General features: G+C 41.2%; 1 protein-coding gene across 1 annotated transcript in view; it reads left to right on the forward strand.

The window, feature by feature from the left end:
• Positions 1-8,983, forward strand: part of LOC311138994 (plasma membrane calcium-transporting ATPase 1-like) — a 138,864-nt gene extending 129,881 nt beyond the window's left edge. Inside the window, exon 23 of the mRNA XM_084173815.1 lies at positions 1,889-8,983. Within this exon, the coding sequence (XP_084029941.1) occupies positions 1,889-2,131 (243 nt within the window). The 3' untranslated portion in view covers positions 2,132-8,983. The remainder of the gene's footprint in view (positions 1-1,888) is intronic.
• Positions 8,984-18,860: the final 9,877 nt, after the last annotated feature.

An 18,860-nucleotide genomic window follows, 5' to 3' on the forward strand; every position in this document is an offset into this window, starting at 1 on the left:
CTGGCTGACATCTTACCCCTGTCTGGCTGACGTCTTACCCCTGTCTGGCTGACGTCTTACCCCTGTCTGGCTGACGTCTTACCCCTGTCTGGCTGACGTCTTACCCCTGTCTGGCTGACGTCTTACCCCTGTCTGGCTGACGTCTTACCCCTGTCTGGCTGACGTCTTACCCCTGCCTGGCTGACGTCTTACCCCTGTCTGGCTGACGTCTTACCCCTGCCTGGCTGACATCTTACCCCTGCCTGGCTGACATCTTACCCCTGCCTGGCTGACATCTTACCCCTGTCTGGCTGACATCTTACCCCTGCCTGGCTGACGTCTTACCCCTGTCTGGCTGACATCTTACCCCTGTCTGGCTGACGTCTTACCCCTGTCTGGCTGACGTCTTACCCCTGTCTGGCTGACATCTTACCCCTGTCTGGCTGACGTCTTACCCCTGTCTGGCTGACGTCTTACCCCTGTCTGGCTGACATCTTACCCCTGTCTGTCTGACACACCTGACTTGGAGATGTATGGAGAGGCCATCCGCTAGGCTGTAAATGTCCTACACATTCATCAGAGTAGTTGTTTTGGTCTAACACATGACGCGTCAGCCTCCAGTAGATGGTGAGGTGGGAGGATAGATATAGACAAGTAGGTAGAGAGAAATTGTGTTTGCTCACGTTGTGGTGTAGTTCAGGTTATAATCTAGCTAGGTGATTGTAGGGAGTGTTGAGTACCATCAGCTTCAGTAGTGTATGCAAGTGTGTTTGTGTGTTAAAGGCTGAGTGTGTACTGTACTTGTGTGTGTGTGTGTGTGTGTGTGTGTGTGTGTGTTTTCTTTCCATTGCAGCATGAACCTTTCATGCCCCTTTTTCTCTTCTATTTATCCTTACTCATTGTCTTCCCCTCTCTACATCTCCTCTCTTCCTCCCTCCCGCTACCAACATCTTCTTATCGTCTCTCTCTTCCTTCACTTTCCCTCACCACACTCCCGTCTTTCACACCAAATAGCCCACTCATCTTTGGTCGTCAACCAAGGAGCCGAACAAACAACTCCCTCCATCCCTTTATTCATTGAAGAACATTGAGATGCTGCCAGCTAGCTGTACTGTTTTGTAGCTGTGTGTAGGCTGGTGTGTTGGTGTGCATCCTAGCGTCACAGTGATAAGAGACTGCAGCTTGTAGCCTCAGATAGCACTGTACTGTATGTGTCAGTGTGTTTGGGGGTGGGGGGGTGTTGTAGAATTAAGTAGCTGTGTGGTTGTGTTCCTGATGCTTGCTCAATATCCGTACATCGTCATCATCAAGTGTTCCCACCATGTAAATTGGTATTTGTTTAGTTTTTAGTTTTTCTGCAGTGCTCCTTAATTCGTATTGTACTGTATTTTTGTGTTAACATTTTGATTTTGTGCTCTATTTGTTTTGTAGTGGTCATTCTCTATTTTCCACTCACCCATCTCAGCCCTTATGTACTGTATTGTAGTGGACTGGAGGTTTTTTGTGTGTATAATTTGGGGGTTGTGTGTCTTCCTTTTGCTTGCGGTTTGATTTAATGATCGGGCGAGTGATCGAGACTGCAAAGAGCGACCATGACATTCCAGAATCCTTCACTTCTCACCTCTCACTGACCACATTTTGTCCCCCCAGCAGATTACCCATAAGCCCCTGCCTGTCTGCCTGACTCCTCTCATCACCATCAACACAGGAAGACCGAGCCAGGACCCTCATACTAACTTCTCTTTTTATTTATCTCTCTCCCTCTCCTCCTCCTTTCTCTCTATCTTTCCCTCTTTCTCCCTTTCTCTCTTTCTCTCCGTCTCCCCCCACCCCCCTCTCTCTCTCTCCCCCCATATGTCTCCCTCTCTCTATCTCACCCCCCTCTCTCTCTCTTCTGTCTCTCTAAAAGATTAAGGTGGTCAATGCGTTCCGTAGCTCCCTTTACCCGGGGCTAGAGAACCCAGAATCCAGAAACTCCATCCATAACTTCATGGCCCACCCTGAGTTTGTCCCCCTGTCTGAGGAGGAGGCGCAGATCCCTGAGAGAGAGGAGTCCAGCAGCGATGAGGTGGTAATGGAGATCCAGCCCATCCCCAGCTCCTCGACTGGGGGGGCAGAAGCTCCAGACGTCAGCCACGAGACCTCCTGCTGACCACCACCTCCTCTCTCTTCTCCTCCGCTCTGATCTGTCCATCCACCCCTGTCGGCCAGCTGGCTTCCCCCCTGCAGTTCCTCTCCTCCACCAGCGGTGCGCCCCTTAGATCCTCAGACTCATCCCACAGAGGGTGCACCCAGAGCGGGCAAGGGGTCCCGGTCCCAGCGCCTCCCCCTCTTCACCACCTGTTCCCTCCACTTCCTGAACCCTACACCCACCTCTCACCTGACCACCCCACCTTGCCATTCCCATCGGCTTGCACTGACTGTGTCGCGTGTGCCCTTTAAGTCTGTGCAGAAGAGTGACATGCAGAGCATCCAATCACATTGTGCCCCTAACTCATGGGTGGGAGGGACCATTTGGGGTCCACCAATCTGCTCCGTCGAAGGCCGTAGCCTGTCCTTCTGTCCATCTTTGGGGTTTTATATCAGTTTTTTTGTCCTGTAACCTTTTATTGTTTTTTTGTTTTCTTACCTCAGAGTAGCCCAGAACTGAAATGCAACATGTTTATCCTTCTGTACTAGCTTATTATACTCTGCATACACTAACTGGCACAGAACTTTAAGAATACACCCATGTGTACATTAATATTGTATTTACATATAGTGGGCTCCAAAATTACTGGCACCCCTGACTGGCAATGCACAAACAATACTTAAAAAATACAAACAATATAATTATAGAGAAACTCAAAATACCAACGTGAGAAATACTGTACTATATTAATGTTCCAATGGAACCCACCAAAATAATGTATTAATTTAATTAAAAATCAATGTCCTCCAAATCAAGGTTTCACAATTAATGGCACCCTTAAAGATTATTGTAAATAACATCTACCAAAATTAAACCAGGAATTAAATTCCACTTATTTAAGTTTATCTAAGTCTTAAGGAACTATATTGAGCCATTTCACTAGGGTATAAAAATGAGGTAACATGCATGCAATATCCCTTTGTCATCCAACATCATGAAGAAAACAAAAGAACTGGCAGGTCAAAAGAGAGAGATGGTCGTAGACCTTCATAAATCTGGTAATGGCTGCAAGAAGATCCACAAACGATTGAATATACCACTGAGCACTGTCAGGGCAATTATTAAAACATTTAAAAGATATGGAACAGTTGAAAACCTCACGGGTAGAGGACGCAAATGCATTTTGCCCCCCAGGATAGGGAGGAGGATGGTGAGAGAAGCAACAAAATCCCCAAGAATCACTGTGAAAGAATTGCAGGCCTTGGTGGAGTCTTGGGGTCACCAGGTTTCAAAAAGCACCATCAGACGCCACCTACACAACCACAGGCTCTTTGGAAGGGTTGCCAGAAGAAAGCCCTTTCTGACCCCAAAACACAGACGCAAGTGCTTAGAGTTTGCCAAACGTCATTTAAATTATGACTGAAAGAAGTTGCTCTGGTCAGATGAGACCAAAATTGAACATTTTGGTCAGATACAGCATCGGCATGTTTGGCGTCGAAACAGAGATGCATACACGGTGAAATATGGTGGTGGGACAGTGATGTTTTGGGGCTGTTTTAATTCCTGAGGTCCAGGGGCACTGGTTAAGATTGATGGCATAATGAATTCCACCATGTATCAGGCAATTTTGGCTGACAATCTGGTTGTCTCTGCCAGAAGACAATGACCCAAAACATACCTCAAGATCCACACAGAAATGGTTCTGTGACAACAAAATCAATGTTCCGCCATGGCCATCTCAGTCGCCGGACCTCAGTCCAATCGAAAATCTGTGGGCTGAGCTGAAGAGGGCAGTTGATAAACGCAAACCCAAAAATGTGAAGGATCTTGAAAGGATCTGCGTAGAGGAATGGTCCAAAATCCCTCCAAATGTGTTCCTTAACCTTGTCAAATATTACAGGAAAAGACTCCATGCTGTTATCCTTGCCAGAGGTGGTTGCACTAAGTACTAAATGAGGAGTGCCAATAATTATGAAACCTTGATTTTGGTGACATTTATTTTGTATTAAATAATTATATGATTTTGGTTGGTGCCATTGAAACATTAATAAAGTACAGTATTTCTCACATGTTGGTATTTTGAGTTTATCTCTATATTTTAAGTATTGTTTGTGCATTGCCAGTCGGGGGTGCCAGTAATTTTGGAGCCCATTGTACATGTAACTGCCAAAATAAAGAAAGCACTTAAGTGATGGATACAAAGTGTATTGAAAGCAGGTGCTTCAATACATTTTAGTCATTTAGCAGACGCTCTTATCCAGAGCGACTTAGTTAGTGAGTGCATACATTTTCATACTGGCCCCCCGTGGGAAAACGAACCCACAACCCTGGCGTTGCTAACGCCATGCTCTACCAACTGAGCTACACGGGACCACACAGATGTGGTTCCTGAGCTAATTAAGCAATTAACATCCCATCATGCTTAGGGTCATGTATACAAATACCCAGTTGCCCATTATTTTGGCTACCATGGTTAGAAGAAGAGGTCTCAAAGGAACATAGGGCATTTAAAGTGTGTGTGTGTGCGTGTGTGTGTGTGCGTCTCAGTCACCAGATCTCAACCCAATTGAACACTTATGGGAGATTATGGAGCGGCACCTGAGACAGCATTTTCCACCACCATGAACAAAACACCAAATGATGGAATTGCACGTGGAAGAATGGTGTCGCATCCCTCCAATAGAGTTCAAGACACTTGTAGAATCTATGCCAAGGCGCATTTAAGCTGTTGTGGCAGCTCGTGGTGGCCCAACGCCCGATTTAAGACACTTTATCTTGGTGTTTCCTTTATTTTGGCAGTTACCTGTATATATGCTTTATAGGCTCAACACAGATCCAAGCTGATTGGATGATCAGATGTACATGGCCCATGTGATTAACAGCTTTCAGCTACTAAGTTTCTCCTCTCCATTTCTCAATCTGTGTTTTAACTGTACAGCATGTATGCATTTGATCTGTTTTGAAACAAGATGTACTGATGGGTTATTCAGTTCAATGGAGGAAACCATGTCTTCATTAATTCTGATACACTACAGCTTTTCAATGATGAAGTTTCAATCATCTAAACATCTCTCACTTTCATTTGGTTCTTCTGGGTCCATTTGACATCATGATTCCATTATGATTTATCCTGTTTTAATGGAAGGACAGTGTAAAGGATGCTAGGATATGTTAACAGAAAAGTGAATTCTCTTAAAACAACACAGGCAGCAGGCTAGTGCCAGAGGGCAAAAAAAAGGGGAACGGGGCATCTCATCCTTATCTCATCCAAGCAGGGTTCTGGTTTTCCCTAGCCCGTTGAGAGTAAGTTGACAGCTTATGATACTGCCTCAATATGGAGTAAGATTAAGAACATCAGTGAAGTGAATGATATTTCACCCCCGTCTCTTGTATGCATGACGTATATTATCTATGTATATGTTTCATCTGTGTTGAGTAGAATGGGAATTTATAGATGGTTTTGCAAGACATTATTTGGGGGGGTTAGGACGTACGTATTCCTGTGTATAAGACAGCAATGGGTCATTGTTTTTTCTTTAGTCTGTCGCCAAAAAAAGATCCACACAAATAATCCACACAAATACATTCTCTGTACCTTAACAAGACTAATCTAGTCTTTTGTTTTCCACTGTTGACAAAGGGCCGTTGGACTTGTGCCTGTTAGCTCCAGTGTGAGTGTGTTATGTTGTTATCGAGCATCACTGTATCGGCTGCAGAGTGACACAGGGGACTATTGATCTCTCCCAATATGCCTCTGGGAGAACCAACCATGAGCGGCCCAGATATAAATCCAATATCTCCCCCTCCCTCCTCACCCCGCCCTGCTCCCTCACACCCTCCCTCCCTCTGGGCTGCTAGGATAGGGACACAGCACATCCCCACATGTCCTCTAGGGTCAACCAACCACAGATAATGGCATAACAATAAGAGGAATAGTCTTAACAAGAAGAAAAAAATACTCAACCAGAGATGTGTATGAGAGCTCCTGTATTCAGTAGTGTATGTCATTGTAAGAGGCGTCATGCCCATAGGGGGCACAGGAGCACGTGCTCCCTCAGATTTGTCATGTTTAAAAGATACATATTTTTGGGGGTCTTTTTTTTCTCTGTAATACTAATAGGCACCTAGACATTTTATATAACTAGCTACCAAGAAACCATTTCAGGCTATCAATCAAGTTAGAGTAGCTAGCTTGTCTAACTCTTAGCTGGCATGCCTGCTGGCAAGGTTGGTAGACTTTAGAAAAGCAAGCAATAACTAAATGTACTGAATAAGACTCACATTCCTTTCAATATTTTACCCAGATTTTACCAGAGATGCAGAGAAGCATATTTAGTTTCTTTATAAAAAGAACCACCAGTCAGGAGGATACAGACAGCTCAAAAGGTTTGCTTTGATATTCAGAAAGATTGACATATTTTTTACATAGAATTAAGCATAATGATTATGGCTCTAGATTGCAGAATAAAGCAGCTTCAGGTGTTTGAAAAATGCAAAATTCTCCAACTTGCACCCCTCCGGACCACACCCCAACCATCCTCACGTACTTTGTGCCCCCTAAGATTTTTGGAGTACATAACGCCCCTGGTCGTTGTTGTATATGATGGTAGAGGGAGTGTAAACTTGGGCTGACCCCCTTTCCCGCCTCCGGCCACCAACTCTGTGACAGAGATTGTGACGCCCTCGACAGGACGTGTGCTATCGATTACCAGTAATGTACTACTGCCATATTTTCAACCTTATTTTCATATCTAGGTTGCTTACTTCGATAGAACCCTCTGATGATACGCCTTTTCTACTTACTCAGAGCCATATTTTATAGGTTGTCGTTGTTGTTTTGTATCCCATCGTTATTGAGGTTTCCTTTCTATTCCCCCTGACCAAAAAACAAAGACAAACAATGTGTCACTGCCGATACAATATATAAGTCAAGGACCACTACGATGTTTACAGAACATAGTCAGTCTGATGCAGTAAGCCTGCTCGAGCTGCACTTCACTCAACTGGCTAGTCTCCTTCATTCCCTTGCTTTCGTGAGTCTTAGTACATCATTATGGGGACGCTTTCTTGCATGATTTTCATAGAAACTCAATGTTTTGTTCATTTTTTACAATTCTTCTGTATTTTTATATTAAGTACTTTTTAATATTTTGGAAATATATAAATATGTATAGGCTGAAGAGTTTTGGTGACAGTACAGACCATGAATAAGATCAATCAACAGTGTAACATGTTTTTGCAGTTCTATATACAGTATATTTATGCCACATTTGTAAACCATACTTGGTCGTCTGATGCTGGGGCTAACGAAATTAAAAGAAGCTGTTTACTCACTGTAGGTCATGCGATTGGACATACTCTTTCAGCAATCTAGTCTTACCGCCCCTTTCCCCTTCACTATAGACAGTCTTGAAGAGAGAGTATCTTAAATTCTGCTATTTCTTTCAATAGCTTAGAGTCCGATGAACTCATGGACACAGTTTTTATGTATCTGTGTCCAGTATGAAGTAAATTAGACTGCACACAGATACATAGAAATGGTATCAACGAGGTTATCTGACTCTGGGAAGGTAAATAAAGGGCCTCATTGCCAAAATCCCAAACTATCCCTTTAAATCAAATGTGGTCCAATGAAAGTGAGTGAAATAGAACATGGTAGTATACAGAACATTGAAGTCATGCTAAATTAATTGGGGGTATATATATTTTATCTCTATATAAATGTATTTTAATTTTTTTCTGTTCTTTCAGACTAATATGACTGCGAGTTTAACTTATTTTGTGAGAGGATCGGTGCTGTCAGACGCCTGTGAAGTGACATTAGTTGACTTGTCAAAGAGGGCATGAATTTCATCCAAATTCAGCATTACCCTTTTTATTCTAATGGCTTAGGACTCTGTTTATGGGAAGAGAGTAGAACTGTTAAACCGGTAGTGACATTACTTAGACTTCCTGTTTTTGTACATAAACAGAAACTAGATGCCTTCGATGTGGTGTCCGTTCAACCATTAGACAGACCGTCTCATTTTGGGGACACATTTTCAATGGGAATCCTTTCTTTTCTTCTGACATACTCTATTTGGAAGACTGCGCTTATACAGTCAGTATGTGTAAATATTGTCATAGGATGATTTTGAACTGAACTTTTAACTCGAGGTAATGAAAATGGGGCAATCAGTCAGTGATCACCCAGCATAGCTTTTAGAATGTTCTGCCAAAGTCTTGCTTTGTACAATCATTCATTTTTATCCTTTATTTTTATTGTTTTAAACGATTATTGTCAGGTGAAGGTGTTTCCTTATTTTCCATCTTCCCAAAATAGCAAATGGTGTTGCATGTAAACGTGGACAGAGAATGCAAAGAGCTTGAAGCGTCGCTAAGATTGTCCCTGTTCTATTGCCATGGCCTTGGTTGTGATCTCTTACTGGTTGCCCTCCCATTCCATCCCACAGGGGAACATATACTCCATCCTCTAGAAGCATCCCAATATTTGTTTGTTTGTTGTTTAGTTTTTTACCTTGGCACAACTGTACATCAGAAGCAGACCAACAGGTCCGTATGTCTGAGGTGGAGGGAGAACTAAAGAACGGCTAGACAGACCTGATAAAGCCAATGTTTGATGGAAAAGCCCACTGTGGCTTCTGACCAATCTGTAAGACCTTTCCTCTTATTGCACAGGTCTCAATTATGATTCATGTATGACAAAATGAACATGCTAAGGCATTGTGCAATAACTGTTAACTGTAATGGACTGCATTGCTTCTCTAAAGCTTATCTTCCTTAGATAGCTTTTTTTTCTTTCGGTTTGGGGGATTTCTTTGGGGAAGCTTCTCCGCAATTGTAAATAAAAAAGGTTTGAAAACTGGAATATCACAGTTTAAAGTCATAACCCCTTATTTTACATAGGACAATATTTACCCGAACCAGTTCTTGTGTTTTAATACATTTTCAATTGTATCTAATTGAGAAAAGACAGAAAATAACTGTCATTGATATGATGCACAGTAATGGGCACTGGTGTTATTTTTGTATAAACATAATACCATCTATGTGGCATGCATGACGTATAAACAATTGTGGTTTAAAGCAATATGTCCAACATGGTTGATTGGTACTTTCGTGTTTTGTGTAGCTTAAACCACGCTGTACTAAAAGAGAAAAAAAAAAAACTGCATTTGGAAAAAAGCTAACTGTTCAATATATGTGTTCAATGTTCTGCATGGTTAAGTATGGAATGAGACATCCCAAACATTGACTTGCTTTCAAAACAAAACTTGCACACACATTTTGACTCAGTTTCTGTCCCGGTGAAACATACACTGAGAAGACGCCGCCTTGAAGATATGGGATGGATGGATGTGTGAGTGAATGGGACTTAAATTCAGTTTCACAAAGATGTGTTCAATTAAGGGTTTTATCTGTAGGTAGCATGTCTCTGTTGGGTGCTTCATCACTAGTGTTGAATGATTACTACTTGGTTTTTAGCTAAGGTACTTCTTGACTGTATCCTTTGTCATTGTTCATTCCCAATGTGCCTCACAGCAACATTGCAGTCTACCATCCTACTTTACCCCATCTCACCACAGAGGACTGATGTGAAAACCAACAAAAACTCTATACATACAACACTGCTGTATATCATACATAACACAATAGTTTCACAGTTAATATTAGTTTAAAAAAACACACTTTGTTATTTATCCATGAAGAGAAGTCATTACTTGGGGTTTTATTGTTGGTATTTAGAAATAACAATCTTAATCAGTACCCCCATGCTGAATCTCTTTCACCACCAAATGAGAAGTAATTCTGATACCCTGTTGTTCACTGTTTATTCCATTATCCAGCCACAGCCATGGAGAATCACTCTTTACCAAGGTAGGCATCAACTCATCATTTCACACCTATCACATACATCGATTTCCTCATTGCCTTCCCTCAACTCTCTCTCTCTCCTCTCTCATTCCATCTCCCTCCATCCAAGGACAGCGCTCATCTGTCAGTGCCAAACAGCAGTCAACCGCTCTTCTAGCAGCAGCCTCTAGATGTGAGATTCTTCACTGGTTTATTCAACAGTTATGGTAGTTCCTTGTAGTTGACGCTTTAAGGCTCGTACACAAATCAACCACCCCGTCTCAGTCTTTCTCCCTTTCAATATCTCGCTAGTTGTTTTCTCCTAGAGAGGGACGGATAAGGCTGTTGCTCTGTCAGTGAGACCTGTGTGTCTTGGGGCGCCCAGCTTCCCATGTTTATAGCCCTGCACCATCTGCCCAGACTCGCTTAGATTACCAGCGCTCAGATTTGTGTGTGTGTGCGTGGTCACCAAGGACTATGGGGCAGAGCAGAGAGATGTTTCAGAGGCCATATGTCTCTTGTCTAGTTAAAAACACATGGCCAACTTGCTCTTGTACCAGAGAAGAATTCCATCTCAGTAACACTGAATGGTATTCTGCTAGTGTCAACAGCAGCCTAGCTTGTCTCTTCTTCTCTACTCTGTGGGTTGCGCTGCTGGGCCAGAGGAGTAAGACATAAGAGAGAAAAGGAGAGTTTCTCCTCTATTCTTCCTCTGAGTCAGTGTTATTTACATCACCAGTTACTGTGACCATCACAGCTGTGCCTCGTCTTAAACACTGCCTTCAACTGGTGTCTTTCTTCATAGCTATGCTGATGAAACCAGGCAGTCCTAGACAGAGAGATATCCCGAATAATAATAATAATAATAATAATATGCCATTTAGCAGACGCTTTTATCCAAAGCGACTTACAGTCATGCGTGCATACATTTTTTTGTGTACGGGTGGTCCCGGGGATCGAACCCACTACCTTGGCGTTACAAGCGCCGTGCTCTACCAGCTGAGCTACAGAGAATCTCTGTTCCCAAGGAGACCTGTCCGAGAAGGCGACTGATTGGTTGATCTGAGCATGTTGGAGTGACCGTATTCCATCACTCATTCTGTTTGGCTTGGTGTGAACATAATTGTACAACCATTTCAAAGAGCACTGTCTTGTTTTGTTAACTTGAACTGTGTTAACACTGACAGCTTTCGAAATGTGTTTTGCTAATTTCTCTCGCACTTGAGATGAGCCGTTGCTTCATCACCCTGGCCTGTGCTGACATTAATGCAATCATGACTAATTCTGACAGCCACTCAGCATGGTTTGGTGTTAAAGTGAAATGCGTTTTGGTTTCATGGTCGTGTTCCCACAGCGCTGAGATACTGAAACAGTCAGGCCTGTTGTTTTGATTGATGCAGGAGAAACAACCACAACGTCAAAGATAAGGGAGGAATTCAATTGGCTGAAATTGTTCATTTAATACATTGATGTGCTTCCTTGGATTGTGTGTGCGCATAATAATGAATGTGTGAATGTGTGTTTGTATTGAAGCTCATTTTCTGTGGGTACAGTAACAGACTTTTGTTCTTGGAGGGCCTTTTGAGCAGCTCTTTTCCTCAGTGTGTATCTCACCTGACAGACATACAGACAACACATACACATTCTCTGTCCTCTCCATCTCCCCCTTTTGTAAATAAGATTCATTATCATTCTAAAATGTCACCTGTTTGCTTCAAACTTTGCAACATAATCCTACAATTAGAATACTGTTGTTTATTTTCACAATTATCCTCTTAAAGGCCCAGTGCAGTCAAACACGTGATTTTCTATATATTGCCACACTGAGGTTGGAATAATAGGGGAGAGTGGGTTAAGTTGAGCAACCCTTGTTTTTATAATTTGACTAAATATTTAAGAAGAGGTAATTTCATGGAGTCTGTGAAGGAAGAAATCACATGGAAAATGTGGTAAGCAAGTTAGATCCAAAAAACTGATTTTAGCCAAATCAAATTAATTCATTGAGTTTGCTGAATTTCCCAAACTAGGAGTCTTTTGAAAATGGGGTCGCGAGAGAAACTCTGAAAATAACCAAAACTTTAGGTTAGCCGCTAGATGTGGTTGTTAAAAACAGAGCTGTTTCTGTTTTCTTCCTACAAATGTGTGTCTCTTTCTAACGGTTTAAGTATTAGTTTTCCCTCTACAATGCCTACAAGGACTCATTAGAACGGAGTGGACAAGACCAGGCAATAAATCAGACTGTGGGAAAAAGAATGTCATCAACAATTACGTTATTTTCTACACAGAAGATCATAAAAAAGTATTGCCTGATCTTCTGAACTTCCCAATACCTTTGATGCATTTCAGTCACTTCAACCCATACTTCCTTCAGAATTAAATACTTTCAAAAATACTGTCATTGTCCATTGATTACAACACTTTCTTTACCTGATGGGGTCGCGATTTATTTTAAATATCAAAATGGGGTCTCGGGACAAAAGTTTGGGAACCCTTGTGTTAGAGGTTTCATGATGCTTGTATCTAAACCAAAGTAGATCATTTTAAGATGTTTTATACATCAGTTTGGGTCTCTAAAAGCTTCAATATGAGGGCTTAAACCTAGCATGAAAGTGCATCCGTGTAGCTGTGTGGGCTAATATAGTCAAAATGTTTGCCTTGGGGTAAGTTGAGCCAATTGTTGAGCCACTGGCAAGTTGAGCAAATTGAAGTGTTTTCTTCCCAGGAGTAATGAAAGGCATTATCGCTGGGATATGAAGTAACAACAGGGCCTGGCCTATGTTAAGTGTTTAAAAAAGGTACAACGTTTTTCTTAAGTATTAAGCCTGTGTTAAAAGATGCTTAAAATGATTAAAAAGACAAAAAAAAACTAATGTGATTGTGTTGAATTGTGTTTGGGAAATAAAGATTTAAAAGGTAGTGATAATATTACATTTAGTACAGATATTTGTAGGAGGCTTAACTTACCCCATACCCGGGATAAATTGTGCCAAGAGACCACTTTTTTTGGACAAGCTGTGTTTTCAAAACGGTCATGTTTACATTAATTCTGATTATTTCCGGGGATACACAACATCCTGAAATATATGTAGATATCTTTGTTAGAAAGAATACTCTTTCCTTGACGGAGTGATGCTGAATGTAAAAAATTGCTAAATTTACCCGTCTCCCCTACCGTGAAATTGATGATAATTACCTTTTAGTGTAAGAGCTGTTGAAAAGACCACCTGAAATCTCTGCCTGTTTTGGTAGGATGGAGTTTTGGCCTGCCTTATAACATAGACCAATAACAGCTAGTTTTCAGTTTCCCCCTCCCCACTCAGACCACTCCCAGACCGTCCTTGCAAAATTCTTGCTTTAGAAATTCCTCTTTGCTAAGAAGCTATTTTTGTTTTCAATTAAAATGGTCGAAAAGAAACAATCACAGTAAGATACTGAATTGTTACCCAGAAATGATTTGATATTGAGATAAAAACAGCTGCATTGGACCTTTAACACTCCTTCTCTCGCTCCTCTTTCTTTTTGTCTGTGTGCTTGTTGTATGTCTCAATGGATGCAGTTGTTTCCCATATGTCAATTCTTTATACTAAAAGAAAAACAAGTGTATTATGTATGTGTGTGCACGATGTGCACGCACCCTGAGTTTTTCTTTACTCTTGTAATATATGATTGTGGAATGCCTTGGTCTTTATGTCCTGTTGTTTGAATTTAACAGAACAAAAAATGATAATCAAGCAATTGAGGTGAAAGTTATTATAAATATATACATATATAAACAAATCTATATACATAAAATAAAGCCATTGGAATTTGAAATACATTGGTGTCAGTGATTCTTTTTGTCATGGTTCATTGTCTTGTGATTCAAGTCAGCTAATCCTGTGTTCAATCACTATTTCACTGAATTTGTTTGTTATTCTATGATACAGTATCACATTTGATCCTTCCTCTTCAAATCATCTAGGCCTTGTGGTTATGGAAAAAGTCCATGCAACTGATTTTCCAAGAATAGAGATGCTGCTTTAAGAGTGTAAGAAAGTCATTTAGTTATCCTCTTTGTCCATTATTTTCATGAACTTCTTTTTATTCTGGAGGCTTCTCATTTTCGCAAATATACAGTATTTGTTTCTCTTTCATGACATCAAGGTCAGAAAGGGTTTCATTGGCATCTAATAAGTGATCAAACAACGTCACAGTGTGGGTAACATTGGTATTCCAGCTATCAATCTGCGTGGCTGCAGTGTAACGTAGTGCACTGATTCAATCAATCAAATGCTCTATTATACTGTATATCTACAGAGTAAATGGACTGCAGCCACAGGAACTGTGCCATATTTTGTAGTTGAAAGAGGACTGTTCAGATTATAGATCCAATCGCCACATTGAGGTTTTCTTAGGCTATGGCCTATTTGGGCAACAGTTGTACTAATCTATCTTTACCTACCAAATGAGAACTATAGCACAAGGGCTTATTCTGTGCTCAAGCAGGCAGCAGTCTGTTTACAGGGTCACCAGGGCCTCGTTTTTCAAAATGAAAATTAATCCAGATCAAAATTATCCTGTGTTGTGTTAAATTCTGTTCCCCTTCAGATGTGGTCCCTCCTTGTTTTTGGATGCAATTTTAAGGGAAAACTGAACCAAATCTCTAACATTCCATATCATATGATACAACACAGATCATTTGATATACTTCCATGACATTTGGGGTAAAATATTGTCTTTGTCTTTTTAAAATGAAGGGGGACACACAATTTAATAGGAGATCTGGATTGAGACAACACAATAATTTGATCTGGATTAAATGTTTTGAAAAAGTGGGCCCAGGTGGATGGTACTGATAGATAGCATGGTCCCACAGTGCATATGCAGAAGAGCCTGGGTGTAGTAAGACCATCACACCACTAGAGGGACTAGACATTCTGAATCAATAGAGCTGTAGTAGTTCAGGTCAGGACTGTGCATGAATACTGCATACTTCCTTCTCTCCTAGAAGTAATCAGTGTTCTGAAAAAAAATGGCTTGGTTGAAGAAACATTGTTGCAACCAGATATTGTTGTTCAGCTAAACTCAGTGGGACAATTAAAGGATAGATTCACCTATTTTTGAATGTTATATTGCATTTGTGCATCTCTGAGCGATGTTCTATTGATTCCTGGGGTCATTTCATGTTTTCATATAAAAACTGGGTGAATATTTCCTTTTAAATACATTAAAAGTGGCTTTGTCTCCTCACCCTGGTCTGAAAACACATGATTGGCGTCTCACTACAATGTAATCGTGTTAGAAATGTTGATGCCAACATGATGACCATTGAAATTTTAAGCATCAACCCAGGTTTGTGTACAGATCCTTGCGACATGGGGCTGTGCATTATCATGCTGAAACATAAGGTGATGGTGGCTGATGAATAGCACGACAATGGGCCTCAGCATCTCGTCACGGTATCTCTGTGCATTCAAATTGCCATCAATAAAATGCAATTCTGTTCGTTGTCCGTAGCTTTTCCCTGCCCATAACATAACCCCACCGCCACCATGGGGCACTCTGTTCACAACATTGACATCAGCAAACCTATCGCCCACACAACACCATACACGATGTCTGCCATTTGCCCAGTACAGTTGAAACCGGTATTCATCAGCGTGCCAGTGGCCATCAAAGGTGAGCATTTGCCCACTGAAGTCAGTTACGATGCAGAACTGCAGTCAGGTCAAGACCCTGGTGAGGACGACGAGCACACAGATGAGCTTCCCTGAGACTGTTTCTGACAGTTCGTGCAGAAATTATTTGGTTGTGCAAACCCACAGTTTAATCAGCTGTCCGGGTGCCTGGTCTCAAACGATCCCGCAGGTGAAGAAACTGGATGTGGAGATCCTGGGCTGGCGTGGTTACACGTGGTCTGCAGTTGTGTGGCCGGTTGGACGTACAGCCAAATTCTCTAAAACGACATTGGAGGCAGCTTATGGTAGAGAAATTAACATTCAATTCTCTGGCAACCGCTCTGGTGGACATTCCTGCAGTCAGAATGCCAATTGCACACTCCCTCAAAACTTGAGACATCTGTGGCATTGTGTTGTGTGACCAAACTTCATATTTTAGAGTGGCTTTTTATTGTCCCCAGCACAAGGTGCACCTGTGTAATGATCATGCTGTTTAATCAGCTTCTTGATATGCCATACCTGTCAGGTGGATGGATTATCTTGGCAAAGGAGAAATGCTCACTAACAGGGATGTAAACAAATTTGTGCACAAACTGAGAGAAATAAGCTTTTTGTGCATATTGAACATTTATTTTATTTCAGCTCATGAAACATGAGACCAACACTTTGTTGCGTTTATTTTAGTGTTCAGTGTAGTTGGTTGCTGGTCAGAGGTCTCCAACAGTGAGAGAATCCAGAATTATAAAACGCATCCCGTAACTGCCCAAGCTCTCTTTTAATTTATTTTCTCCTCTCCCTCTCGCCCACAGACCTTTAACAGCAGGCTGCATTTCTCACCTAGGGAAACCTGGCCCGGAAGGTGTCAAGACGACTGCATTTCCAATGGCGACTCTCTCAGTGCCGTGGTAACGGGAGACTCTACTGTGGCAGGTTCATTAGGGGGAGGGTTGTGTCATGTCAGAGACCTGAAGAACAGAACAGCTCTAAGGCCGCCAGCTCTAAGGCCCAGGCATTTTAACTAGTGGGGAGGAGGTTATGCTAACAGAGAAGTTCAACCTGATCACTATAATCGCCCACTCAGGTCTCTTCTCTGTTTCTTCATGCTTGTGCTACAGTTTGTTGACTGACACTCAAGTTGAATCCGAATGCTCATCACAATACCCAAGGCCCCAAAGCACCAAAATGTTGCTGAATAGCCGTTGTCTTGTATTTCACAAACACTGTAAATAAGATAGATTTTTGTATGCATTGGAATGACAAGCACCCCTATTCAAAGCTCTCCCTTTTCATTTAATGGTCTTTCAAAATTGTCTCTTTGAGAGAAATTGTTGGACAATGCTGATAAATCCTCTCCTCCAACCACCTACCTGTGATTACACCAGACAATGTTGACAATACCTCAACAGATGGAAGCTATCCCAACCCCAAATCCTGAACATCAGAGGAATTCAATTATACTGATAAAAATAATCTGATGAATTGTACATTTTCCCCTCACATCCCTACCTCTTCTGGGAAAAACACCAGTCAAAAGCCTGTAGACACTAGACAAAAAGCAATGAAAATCCATTTTGGGATTGGAGTTTATTCCTACATGGATTGGCAATTTGAGCATACTGTATATTAGCATATCAATGGAAGAGAAAGATTTGAGTCTATTTGAGGAAGGAAAAAAACAGAGTGACATTTTATCTTTAGTAGTGTGACGTGTGTCTGTGTAGTCTAATTAACGAGGGGAGTGTGGGTGTATGTGTGAGGTCAGCTATGGTGTGTGTGCAGGCGTGTGTCAGGGAGAGGTATAAAAGGGTAATGTCACCCTCTCTGGGGGCTAATACAGTAAAAGTCTGAGGAATCAGGGAAGACTATAGCTGTATCAGGGACTATGTAAGTACACCTTGATACCTTATAATTTCCCACAGGTAAACTGGCTGGAGATCGAATTAGAATCGACCATGACACTGACTAGAGATTCTTGATTTCCGGGCATTTGTAATAACTTTGTTTCAGGAATTTATCATACATTATGTAGTGAAGTGTGATTTGAGTAACTACGTAGTAATTACTTTGGTAACTCATTTTAAATGTCTGTTATCGCAATTCAACATTTCACAGTATATGCTATAACCATGTGTATCTGCATTATATCATTTTATTAAAAAGGGGGTTTCCCAAACTGTGGGTACTCCAAGGGCTACGCAAGCAAAATCTGTATTACTCCAGTTGGTAATTACTAAAAGTCAACATGTATGTGTTTTCTGAGAGTTGGATGAACAGATTAACATCTAAACGATGGATTAACATTAGAATACGGAAAATGTTGCTAGTTTTCAAAGGAATATTCAGATAGATGCAGAGATACAGTAGGTTGCAGATTTAAAAAATAAAATGGGGCCATACTTGCGAATGTTAGAAAAAGTTTAAACTTTTCCTCCATCTCAAAAATGTGCATCAGCTAATAAAAATTGTTGACGTAGTTGCATGTGACCAAATATATATACACACACACACACACACACACACACACACACACACACAAGCTATTCCCAACATATCCTAAAATACTTAGCTCTGTGCTAACCTGCACGGCTGGCCGTAATTATATCCGGTTCAAATTCCATATCAGCCAAATAAAATAGTTGACGTAGTTGGACATGATCCAACATTTGTTCATGAAAGTGCTCTTAACAGAAGTCCAACGGCACATTGTGATAATCAAAACAACAAGATTAGGTGTGATTGACTGGCTTCTCAAATAGCGTTCTGTGTAGTGGCTAGCTCTATGAAATTATTGCAGATTGTGGCATGGGTTCAAAACTCTAGGGTTTTTTATATATTATTTTTTTTAAATGTAGAATTACATGTTACATTGTGCTACATAAATAATCGTTGCTGCTATATTACGTAGACGTGTAGGCCTACACTTACATACAACATTTTATATGCATTATTATAATCATCCACTTAGTCACATACGTTATTTGAATCGAGCATCGAGGACCAGAAATGAAGTGTTTTCCTCAACAAAAATGCCTGATGTGAGGGTTCGAATCCACGGTTAATGATAAACTTAAACGTTGTGTAGACCTTTATCTTTTTTACAAAAAAGGACATGGATGTGTGCGAAACAGATTAGCAGAAATGTGTGATTTTATCATGTGAAAACATGCCTTTAGAATTTTGTCAAATTTTAGTAGTAGCATAGTGTAACGTATTGTAAATATCTATTCCTGTAGCCGATA

This window comes from Coregonus lavaretus (assembly GCF_964263955.1).
Source record: "Coregonus lavaretus genome assembly, chromosome: 12".
NCBI lineage: Eukaryota > Metazoa > Chordata > Actinopteri > Salmoniformes > Salmonidae > Coregonus > Coregonus lavaretus.